This window comes from Notamacropus eugenii, chromosome 1 (assembly GCF_028372415.1).
Source record: "Notamacropus eugenii isolate mMacEug1 chromosome 1, mMacEug1.pri_v2, whole genome shotgun sequence".
NCBI classification, from domain to species: domain Eukaryota; kingdom Metazoa; phylum Chordata; class Mammalia; order Diprotodontia; family Macropodidae; genus Notamacropus; species Notamacropus eugenii.
This window is the reverse complement of record NC_092872.1, coordinates 259124729-259136903: the sequence shown is the minus strand read 5'-3', so window position 1 is coordinate 259136903 and position 12175 is coordinate 259124729. Positions and strand designations below refer to the sequence as shown.

At 41.0% G+C, this 12175-nt stretch overlaps 1 protein-coding gene across 18 annotated transcripts in view; it reads left to right on the top strand.

The window, feature by feature from the left end:
- COL13A1 (collagen type XIII alpha 1 chain) overlaps nucleotides 1–12175 on the top strand; it is a 225864-nt gene that overhangs the window by 192553 nt on the left and 21136 nt on the right. For 11 of the 18 annotated variants that reach the window (XM_072628741.1, XM_072628735.1, XM_072628736.1 and 8 more), the window contains 2 exons: nucleotides 92–178; nucleotides 4741–4779. In XM_072628741.1, coding sequence (XP_072484842.1) covers nucleotides 92–178; nucleotides 4741–4779 — 126 coding nt within the window. Of the gene's footprint in view, nucleotides 1–91; nucleotides 179–4740; nucleotides 4780–7465; nucleotides 7934–12175 lie in introns of those variants that run through there. The other 7 variants (XM_072628744.1, XM_072628743.1, XM_072628737.1 and 4 more) reach the window with 3 other exon arrangements.

Sequence of the window (12175 nt, the reverse complement as noted above, 5' to 3'; positions counted from 1 at the left end):
TTTTGTATCTTTCTGTCTCTAACTTTGATGCCATGGATGATCCTAAAGCTTTGATGTTATTTTTTTTCTTGGCCTGAACCATTATTTACAGGGGGAGAGGGGGAAGAAAGGCTCTAGGGGGCCTAAAGGGGATAAGGGAGACCAAGGAGCGCCTGGATTAGATGCCCCCTGTCCATTGGTATGTTCTAATTTAATTGCTTGTATTTGTGGTTTCTTGCTTGTTTGTTTGTTTTTTTTTTCTTGAGGTTTACAGATTGGGAAGAAAGAAGGAAAACTCAGATTAAAATGTGAAATGATTAATCACAACCCTGGTGCCAAAGTTTCTCTGTTATGCTAAGGGCTAGAGGAATTCTGGATGCTGTTGGTTTGGGCTCAAAGCCACAGCAGTACAAAATTCTGGTTATAATCCCTTTCTTTTCAGCAGCTTCATAAAGTGCTAGAGGGGAGGAGGCCAACAGGAAAGGGATTGGCCAAGAAGAGGCCCCTGCTTTTAGCTGGGACTGACTTTGGGAGCCAGAGTAACAGCTGCCAATAATAGAGTTACCCTTCTTTATTTCTTTACCACCATCAATCAACTATTGACAATCTAGGTCCTCACTTGGTCTGGACGCACAGGACACTAGGGTTCAGCTCCTCAGGTACATGATCTGTCTCAAACCTTGCCAGGATAAAAGCCAGCCAAAGAGTCACTTCATTCAGCCTGATTCCTTCTACCTACAAGGATAGTCTCGGCACCCAAAGAGTTGGCCATAGAGACCAAAACTCTTAAAGAGGAAAGGTCTTTGTGACTATCAGAAAAAATAGGCAAGAGTTTATCAAAAGTCCCCTACATCAATCAATCAGTCAACAATTTGTTGAACTTAAAAGCTTTCTCCATCTAGTATCAAGACACTCTTCAATTCAATTCAATGAACATTTTCTAAGTATCTACTGTATGTGAGACTCTAGGCATATAAAGATTACAAAACCTTGTAATCCTGCCCTCAAGGAACTTCTCATCTAATGGTAATTATAATTTTTCATTAAAATTCTGTTAAGGCATTGGACCAGGTTTATCCCTTATTGGAGTGAAGATGGAGAGAGAAATCAACGCCTTTCCTGAAGCTTAAACACTGAATTCCTCAAGAAATCAAAGGACCAGTTGTAGTTATGTTGGGGAGGAGATTTGCCCCCAACTCTTGACTCCTGGGTGTGGCATCTCTAGTGTCTTATGTCCTGGCCAGGGGAGGACTGGGCCTCTCCTCCACTGGAATGGAGCTGGCCATCTGTGACTCAAATAATCATCGTGGTTGGTTTTGTGAACAGGGACATCGAGGTTTTAAAGGAGAGAAGGGGGAGCCGGGGTTACCAGGGCTGGACGGACTGGATGCCCCATGCCCATTGGTATGACATTACCCTCCCTTTCCTGCATGGTTTCTATTGTCTTTCCTGGACCTTCCTCTGGCATGCCTCCTCCCTCCATCCATCATTGCCTGCTTCCTAACAACCCCTGACGTGGGGTTCTTATAGCTTGAATATGCCTCTCTAATGTATATTTAGCCTTTCTTTGTCTTCTTTGGCTTTTTCTTCTGGACCATGTGACCTGGAAGTGTGAGTTAACACCCAGACATGCTTCCGTTTCCCACCTACAACCTTCACTTGAAGAGTAATAAATGTAGACTTTGACTATAAGCCGGTTAACTTCCAAACATTGCAACAAGACTAAGAAATTTGCATGCTGGGCAAGTTCATGGAAACATTGGACCATGGGTATAGAGCTAGAAAGGTCTAAACCCCTCATTTTACAGATGAGGAAACTGAGGCACAGAAGAGTTGAGTGAATTAACCAGCATCACACAAGTAGTAAGCATCAGAGGTGGCATTTGAATCCATGTCCTTTGACTCAAAGGCCAATGCTGTTTCCCACTATGCCTTGATGCCTTAATTCTAGCAGGTGAGATTATTTCTCCACTCTCACTTGAGTTCATCCTAATAATAATCCACATTTCCATAGCACTTTAAGGTTTACAAAATGTTTCTCTTATGACTACACTGCGAGTTAAGGAAGGCAAGTGTTACTGCCCCTATTTCATAGATGAGGAAACTAAGGACTCAGAGAGGTAAAATTATTTGCCAAGTGTCACACGGCTGAAAAGCAGAAGAGTGGGGGTTGGGTCTCCTGGCTCCAAGTCCAATTTGCATTCTCTTCTCCCACACTGCCTGTCCTATTTTTTATCCTCCCCTGTGTCCCCTCATAATTCTGTATCCCCAGTCTCTCCTGCGAGGCTATGGAATGACTTGAAAGGTCCTAGAGTCCTGTGCCTTCTTCCTGATTGTGCCTCTGGCTATTGGTGCCGATAGCCTTTGCCTTTGTTATACCACTATCTGGTACTAATTTATTTTTCAAAATCTAGAAACTGGTCAACCAGTTAGAAATGCTCTGGTGTGAAATAACAAAAAGAGCTTTATACTCTTTGAATAAGGTCAAGAACATCCCGTAAGACCCTCTTCTCCTCTCCCCTTGTCCCCAGATTGCCTTCCTTTGGAAGAGTTTTGTTCACCATTGAATATCCTAGGCAATAGTACCAGGAAAAGAACAAAGGTATAGAGAATAGTTAAGAGAGATAAGAAAGGGAAAGAAGAAAGCAATAAAGGAGGCATTAGGACTGGATAAAAGAGAGTATATTGATTCTCTACACAGCTAGGTGGTGGAGCAGGCCTACAGTTAGGAAGACCTGAGTTCAAATCTGGCTTCAGACACTAGCTGTGTGACCTTAGGCAAGTCACTTAACCTCTGCCTCAGTTTCCTCCTCTGTTAAATGAGGATAATAAGAGCACTTATCTCCCAGGGTCATCCTGAGGCTCAAATGACATAATAATTGTAAAGAGCTTAGCATAATGCCTGGCATATAGTAGGTGCTATGTAAATGTTAGCTATTACTAGTATTATTATTATTATCTAGGCAACAGAATCTAAGCCCCTGTTCTGCACCCTTTTGTACATAACTATGCCTGTGCCCAGGAAGCTCTTGCTTCTTTCTCAGTATCACAAGTAGGTATGGACTCCTTGATGGGTTTTTTCATTCCACTTACTTCAATAAGTCAGGGTTGGAACCCTTGACTGTCCCAGTCTCATTCCACTTCATCATCCCCTGCCCCCACACACACATGCACAGATACCATCCTGCATGATCAATTTCAGACTGGAGAAATCTTCAAATGGAGAGGATTGTCAAGAAAGGGGGAATGGTACCAACAATACTTTTACAGATAAAGCTTCTTAGAGCCCATGTGTGAAGGGTCCCTTCTTTGAGATTTCAGAAATCTTTCAGGTTGGGGAGTTGAGTGAGCATGAGCCCCTTTTCAGATGCCCCATTCTGCTAAACCCTGAGCACACAGCATGCCAATTAACATTTCTCCATAGGGAATTCTTCCCTCTTCTTCCATCTCTCCCACACCAATCCCCATCAATAACCAGCAAGGGCCCTTTCCTCTGCCAAACTCACCTGCCACCAACTCTTTCTATGACTCCCCAGGTCATTTTCAGATCTGCAGGTCATAACTCCTCTATCCCCTCTCCCCCCGCTCCTCTCCACACACCTAACATTTCATCTTGCTCTGTCCTGAGCTCTACATCACATCACTCCTCTCATCACTGGTGTACCAATGGGAAAGCCACTCTGGCCAGTGGTGGCTCCTTTTCCTGTAGAAGAGTCCGTGTTCATGTTGTTTCCTAAACTCTATCCATCAAAGGGTAGTGAGGATGACTCTGAGAAACAACTATGCCCGATCTTCTCCTTTCTCTTCCTCCCTCAAAAACAAATCAAATTGAGAAAATGTTATCACAAAAAGGTGTTTTTCCCCAATAACATCCTGTAGAAATGTTGCCTTTCCCCTTTGCTATTTCTAGTGCTTTCATATTTGTTGTTCTTGTCTTGGGTTTTTAAAAATTATAAATATCGTCTGAAGCATGCTACCCACCTCTTGACAGAGAGGGGATGGACTCAAGATGCAAGATGAGACCTATTTTTTGGACATGGCCAGGGTGGGAATTTGTTTTGCTTGATTATGCATATTTATTCTGAGGGTTTTGTTTTATTGGCAGATGGGAAGGTGGGAGGGCAAGAAAATGGATTCTTGTTTGTTGAAAATAATTTTAAAACAATAGAAAAGTTTAGAGAAAGAAAAATAGATTTTCAGATGAAAATAATTAAATTTAAATGTAACATTATCATTATTAGTATAATAAGCTACCTAATCCTGAAATTTCCTACCATTATAAACCTATTAATGAAGGTCCACTACTGACTCATTGAGAAGCATTGAACACTAGGTTCCACTAATTTCGTTTGGGTGAAACTTATCAGAACCATTGGCTCCCACCCAACTGATCCCATCTTTTAAGAGACTCCTATCCCAAGAGAGACTTGAGGCTACCCATCATCTCCTTTGTAGAATCTGGTCAGAACCAAGGATGGGTCAAGTGCCCAGGGATATAGAGTAGTTTAAAGTTATATCCTTCACATAGGGTGCCTGAATCCCCTCATCCACACAGAGGCCATAGACTCTCACCAAAGCCAGGAGACCCAACAACCTAGAACCTCCACATTTATGCCAGCAGGAGAGAAAAGGAATGAAGCAAAATGTTGTTTAGTCTCATTCCTAACCAGCTTTAAATATAGATCACAGGTGTCCAAGGTTATTAAACTGTTCCCACCTGCCTAAGAGTCTGAGCCTTACTTTTGTCCTTCTCCATTACAGGGGGAAGATGGTTTGCCAGTCCAGGGCTGCTGGAATAAGGTAGGGTTTCCTGATGGCCTGCAGCGCATTAGTGGGATGGGTGCACTTGAAGATGTCTCCCCAATAGTGAACACACACACACACATCCCTGTACCATTCTGTAAACATATCATTCATTGTTGCCATTCCTTAAGCATTCAGGATGCATTCTTTTTCATTCTTATTACTACCTCCTGTTTTTACATCACCTTCATTTTCAGATAACTATGTTTTTCTCAAACCTTCCACTCCCGCTTTTCACTATGCAGCCAGCCATTTCAAGATATATTTTAACATGCCTCCTTCTTTGGCATTCAGGTAGCTCTAATTCATAGGGTTCCCACACCAATGAGGTTCATCTATTCAGTTTAGATTCATGCTATACTTTTTCTCCAAGGAGTTCTAAAAGATATTTATAAATTGGTTATTAATTAACTGTTAATCCTCAGAGTACCAGATAAGGTCACTTATACCATTCTTCCTCTTCCTGGCAATTGCTACTCAAATTTTAATAAGCCTTAGCTCTTGGCAAGTGGATTTTAAATGGGATTAGAAGCCAGAGAGGAGTTCAAATTTTGATTCTGAAACTGTATGAATCTAGGTATATCGAGTCAGCTTCAGTTTCCTCATCTGTAAAATAGGGATAATAATTCTTACCCCCCCCCCAAAAAATAATTCTCTCTGAGCTGTTGCGAGCTGTTTATTGTAAAAGAAATGGGAGTAACTCTGCTTGTAAAGTATTCCCTAACCCATGGATAGAAATTAACTAGCTGATCTTAAAGTTTAGTTAGGTCTGTGGGATCACAGATTTTAGAGTTGTAAGAGACCTTTGAGATCACCTGGTCAACTCTCTCATTTTTACAGAGGAGGAAACTGAGGCCTAGAATGGTAAACTTTCTTGGCCCAGATCACACAGTCAGTAAGTAGAACTAGGATTTGAACCTAGACTCTCTGCTTCTAATCCCAACACTTCCTCCATTACACCATGCTAATTCTAATTATGGGGTCAGCAGGCTCTGCTCCAGTCTACTATCTCTAACTTGGAGGCATTTCTAGCAGGAGGAAAGAGCTCTGGGCAAAAGTAACTGGGACAACCCTTGCCCACAGTTCATGGGACTGCCATTTGCCATCTCTTCATCCCATATAACATCCTCTCAAGGACATCACAGTCATTGTTCTCACATCCCTCAATAAGCTGATGGTTTCAGACAAAAAGTTTTTAATGTAGCATATGTTGATAAAAATCTAAATTGACAACCCAGTCTCCATGATGGCCATACCAAAGAATAAGAAGAGGGAGTCCTTGTTTCTAAAGATTTCAGAAACTCATCTTGGTCACTATCATTCCTAGGTTGGGCGGGAATAAGTCTATTCCAGGCTAATCTCAGGATGCCAAACCTGAGGACACAGTGACCAGGAGTTGAAGCCACAGCTGCTAAATTCCCTCACCTCCCCCAACCAGGAGTAATCAATGATCCAACAAACATTCATTAAACCTCAGCTGTGTACAGACTTGGCCCTTGTTCTCAAAGAGACTACAGTTTAGTAGAGGGATAGGAAACAAACATATTCATTAATTAATTCAAGAAAAAGCACTTATTAAATACCTGCCATGTGGCAGGTACTGTGTTAGGTGCTGAAGATAAAAAGATATGTTCTAGACCTTGCTCTCTAACAGCTTACCTCCTCGTTAAAGGAGAGGGCAAAAATAACTAACTTTGATCAAATAGAAACAGCAAAGTGAGGTGGGTAGAGAGCTGACTGTAGAACCAGAAGACCTGGATTCAATCTTGCATCCAACATATACTGGTTTTGTGATGCTGTCTAAGTCACTACAACTCTGAGTGTTCTAAGCACCACGTTTTTGCCTTTCCTTGTATCTCCAGTTCTTGGCACATTGCCTGGCACATAATAAGAACTTAAATGCTTGTCAACTAGCCAACTGACCAAACAGCTCTCTAATACTAAAAGATACAGAGAAAGTTCCAGCCTCCTTTGGTAGAGCAAGTTCCCTCCCCCAAGAGTTCTCTGTCTGAATGGAATCACAGGTCTGGTCTGTATCCCAGTCTCTGTAGGAAGATAACAATAACACATAATTACCTATGATAAATGCATTTAAGAGGTACAACAATTATCACTGAGTTCTTAGGACTAAGATCTGGGCAGCTGAAAGAAAGTTCCCTGGAAGGGGTGATATTTGAGCTGAATTTTAAAAGGAAAGAGAGCCCAGGGCAGGTTGTGCTTGGGACTATGATCTGCAATATCTTTAGTTGTGACCACTAAAAGATGGATGGTATAAGACAAGCATCCACATTGCCTTCTGATAGAGGTTCCTAAAGTTGCCTCTCATGGCTGGAGAATGGAGTTAACCATCTTGGTTGAGTATCTCACTAGGGTGTTGGGGAGACAGATCCATTTCCAGGGATCAGAAGATGTGGGGGAGATAGGATCTGCCCTTGTGCAACAACTAACTATCTTAAGTCTTAGCTAGAGAGTCATAGGAACATGTACTATATCTAGAACTTTGTGTGGAGATAGTGAGGCAGTCAAAGACTATTAAGTACTGATTCTAGGAAACCTGTAGCCTAACAAGAAATCAGTCCTAAGTGTTCTTTGCATCATAAAATGGAATCCCAGCCCTACCCATATTTGAAATAAGCCAAGGACAGACATTGAAACTAACCTGCATCTATGTTTTCTCTTGCAGTGATGGCCCTAACCTTGGATTGGCCTGTGTGTGTGTTTGTACATAGGATATTTATTTTTATACAGTTTTCTCTTTTTGGAAATGCCAGACGTTATGATGCATCTTTTACAGATTATCTCCCACCAAAAAAAGCACCCACATTTTTGTACAGAAACTATTGAACATTCCACCCTCTTTCTTGTCTCCAAGATTTTTTTGTATAATTCTTTGTCCATGATGCACGTTTTGTTTGTGAGCACAGCTTCAATGTTTGCATGATATTTGTGCACCCTCGTTAATTAACTGTTGGAGTTTTAATAAATTATTACATTACAGTGCCAAAGGGAGCTGTCCAGCACCAAAGTGCTGGCTAGTTCATGAGTGAGTCCAGAGAAATAATATGAAGGTCAATGGTATTTGCCATGCTAGGCATGCCTGAGAATATTTTTAACGTGTGGATTTTTCATTATTAAAAATGGAACATGATAACTTCTGATCCTTTTTAGTCATTAAATATATCAAGAGGCCTGTTTTAGAAATATATAAAAAATGGCACACTCACATATCTCTTCGATCTGAAGTGCTATTGCTTTTGTCAACAAATCAAAATCAATAGCCATGTATTAAGCACCTTCTTTATTCAGAGCATTATTCTAGGCACTGTGGAAATAGATTTTGAGATAGTATCGTTCACCTTAATGAAGCTTATAGTCTAATTGAAGGATGTAACACTAAACAATCATAACACACTATTAAACATAAGTTTAATAGAAAATGGTCTATGTGAAGTCCAAAGGGGAAAGGTCAGTACCAACTGGGCATCAGAGAAAGGTTCCCAAAGAAGGTATCATTTGAATCAGGCTTTAAAGGATAAAAATTATCAGATGAAAAAGAGAGAGAAAAAAGACATTCTAGGAAGAGAGAACAATTTTCAAATACATAGTTCAGATGGAAATAGAGTACTGAGGTATTTTCTAAGGGACCTATTCTAATGAAAAGATAAGCATAATCTATGAGCACTGTGTCAATCAATTGTTAAGTGGGCCAGCCAACTCATGTTTTGAAATTCCCATGGGTGTGATGTGTGTGTGTGTGTGTGTATGTGTGCATTTGTGCTTATTAAACCAAAACCTCCAGAGGTCCAGTGGTCGCTACTGCTTAAATGATGGATAAAAGCGTGGTCAGGAATGATAAGCTTATATAATGTCAGAACTGGAAGGATTTTCTCATTCCCCATCCTTCTTGACCTCTCTGTAGCTTTGGACACTGTGGATCACCCTCTTCTCCAGGATGCTCCCTCCTCTCCAGGTTTTCTTCCCTCCTGGTTCTTGTCCTATGTGTCCAGCTATTCCTTCTCGGGCTCCTTTGCTGGGTCTTCATCCAGGTCATGTCTATTAACTCGAGGTGTCCACCCAATTCTCTCTCCTAGGTCTTCTTTGCTTTTCTCTCATACTACCATATTGGTGATCTCATCAGCTCCTACTGAGTCTAATTGTCGTTTCTTTGCAGCTGATTCCCAGATCTATATATCCAATCCTAACCTCTCAATTGTGTTTCAGCCTTTCATCACTTACTGCCTCCTGGGCATCTGAAACAACATGATCAAAACATAACTAATTATCTTTCCCAAACCCTCCCTTATTCTGAATTTCTCTATTATTTTTGTGGGCACCACCTCTTACCTTGGCATTATCCTCAATTCTACACTTGTATCCACCCTACATACCCAATCTGTTGCCAACTCTTGTCAATGCTATCTTCACAAAACGTTTCATATAAATCTTCTTCTCTCCACTCATGTAACTGCTGTTCTGATGAAGGTTCTCATGATCTTATCCCTAAACATATTAGCTTTCTGCTTGATCTCTCTACCTCAAGATTCTTCTCATCTTCCACTCATCCGCAAAAGGAATCTTTCCAAAGCACAAGTCTGACCATGTCACCCTCCTTCCATTCTATAAACTCTAATGACTCCCTATTACCAGAATCAAATGGAAAATCATGTGTTTGGCATTTAAAACCTTTCCAACCTGCCCTCATCTTTCAATTTTCTTACACTTTACTCTCCTCCTATACTCAAAGATGCAACCACACTGGCACACTAGCTGTGTTTCAGAAACGACACTTCATTACATGATTTCTTGTCTTTGCATTGGCTTTTCTCCATGTCCAGAATGCTCCCCCTCATCATCTCTGCCTCCTGACTTTCATAGTTTACTTCAAGTCTCAGCTCAACCTTATGTTCTGCAGGAGGCCTTACCTGCTCCCTACCTCCCATTGCTAATACCCTGAGATTATCTTTGACTTCTGCTCTGTATGTCTTATATGCACATTTTTGCATTGTCTCCCCCATTAGTATGAGAGCTCCTTAATGGCAGGGAGTCTTGGGTTTTGTCTTTATTTATGTAACTAGCAATTAGCACAGTGCCTTGCACATAGTAATGTCTTAATGAAGGCTTGTCAACTGACTGAATGACTGGAAGGGACCTTGGAACATACATCATAGAATGTAAGAGTTGAGAGAGACCTGAGAACCCAAAATGTTAGATCCAGAAAGAACCTTAGATAGCATCTAGTCCACTCCCTCATTTTATGTGGAAAATTAAAAGCTTAAGTAAAGAGTTACCTTTTTCAACCATTTCGATTCATGCTATTTACTGTGAATGCCTGAGATTCTAGCAACAGGGCCCACTTACTAGAATCTGAGGCAGCAAGGTGATACAGTGCTTAAAGTGTTCAATGCGGAGTCAGGAAGAACTAAGTTCAAATTATGCCTTGATGTTTACTAGATGTGGGACCCCGGGCAAAGCATTTCACGCCTCAGTTTCCCTACCTGTAAAATGGGGGTAATAATGGTAACCTACCTCACAGAGTTACTGGGAAGCTCCAACAGCACTTTTCAAACTTTAAGGTGCTAGCTATTATTATTATCAATTATTATTAGTATTATGAATACATTAAGCAAGATAGGTGTGAAGGTCTGTTTAACCAATAACATTGTGACATGGCTCCAGGGCCATCATGGTACTGTATGAAATAGAGAGAACCCTGCTAATGAGGGTGTTATCGAACACCTGGGGAGGAAATGAACCATAGTGAAAAGAATAGTGGATTCAGAGACAGAAGATCCGGATTCAAATCCTGACTCTTCCACTGCTTATCTGCGTAACCTTGGGCAACTCAGGTTTGAGAAGATCCTTAGGGGGAGGAGATGTGTCCTTGTAGAGGAACTAACACCCTTGAGAGTAGTTGGAGCTGGAGACCCACTAGAATTCAGCAACAATTAGTCCTTTCTCTGGGCCTCAGTTTCTTATCTATACAATGGCTGTTGTTGGTTAGTTGTTTTTCAGTCATGTCCAACTTTTCATGACCCCATTTGGGGTTTTCTTGACAAAGATACTGGAGTAGTTTGCCATTTCCTTCTCCAGCTCATTTACAGGTGAGAAAGCTGAGGCAGCTAGCAAGTATCTGGATTTAAACTCAGGTTTTCCTGACTCCGAGCTTGGCATTTTATCCCGTGAGTCACCTCGCGGCCCCTATCCAGTTTAAAATCCCATAATCTTCAGTTTTATTGCTGTCATGTACATAGTTCAATCAGAACTAGATATAACAAAGTACTGCCTCGTAAAGGTCTCTAAGGACCTGTTGTAATGAATAAATAAGCATGCTCTGGAATTTTTGTGTCAATTGTTTGTGTTCAAAGATGCTTCTCAAGGGCTTGCTAGCTGCTTACTCACTTAGATAGATTAAATATCTCCTGCTTCACCATGGGTTTGCTTATATTGTTCATTTGCTTTTTGAATCGTTTTGTTATAGACCATAGAAAGCAAGCTTTAGCTCGGATCCTGCTCCACTGATCACAAATTTCCAATGAGTAGACTTCAATCTATGACATGATAAGGACAGGATAAGGTCCATCTGTATCCCATCATGGTCATAGGGTTGCATGTGGCCCCCAAATAAAGTAATCAATAAGAATTCACCCAGTACCAACAACCAGAAATACTTTGGGGCCTCAGTGTTCCAGTGCCCACCTCCCCAAGGCCAGAAGTTCATCTAACTGCATACTGTTCCACAAGGCATGTTTCTCTACTGATCAGCAGTGTGATCCTGGGCTAGTCCTTTATTCTCTTTGATCTCTCTGATTCTTCTGTAAAAAGAGGGGATGGAACTAGATCTGGAATATTTCCTCATTTCTAAAGTAATATGTTGCTAAAGAAATTAATTGGTTTCCTAAATACATTATAGAAAGATCAATTCAGGTGACACTGTGCTGCATTAGTCACTATCCACAAAATGTTCCATCAAATGCAGGGCTCTATGGCAAAGTTCTATTTAATTCTATTCCATAAACATTTATTAAGTACCTACTATGTGCCAGGCATTGTGCTAAGCACTGGGCTCTAAAAAGAGTCCCTGTAGATAAAATAGGTAGTCCCTGCCCTCAAGGACCTTACACTCTAATGGATTGTAAAGTGATTTCTAAATGGGAACCCAATCCTAGAGATGCATCTGTCCTTCACCCAGAGCCAAGTCCTTACCACCCACACTCTGTCTGTTTCTCAGAATGTATTTACATTCTTAAAAACTACTACCAACAACAACTATGCTCCCAAAATACAACACAAAAATGAAATAATCTCTGCCCTCAAGAGACTTTTGTTTTATTGGAGGAAACAACATATTCACATATAAATAAGTGCAAAATATACAGAAAAGAAATGACCAAAG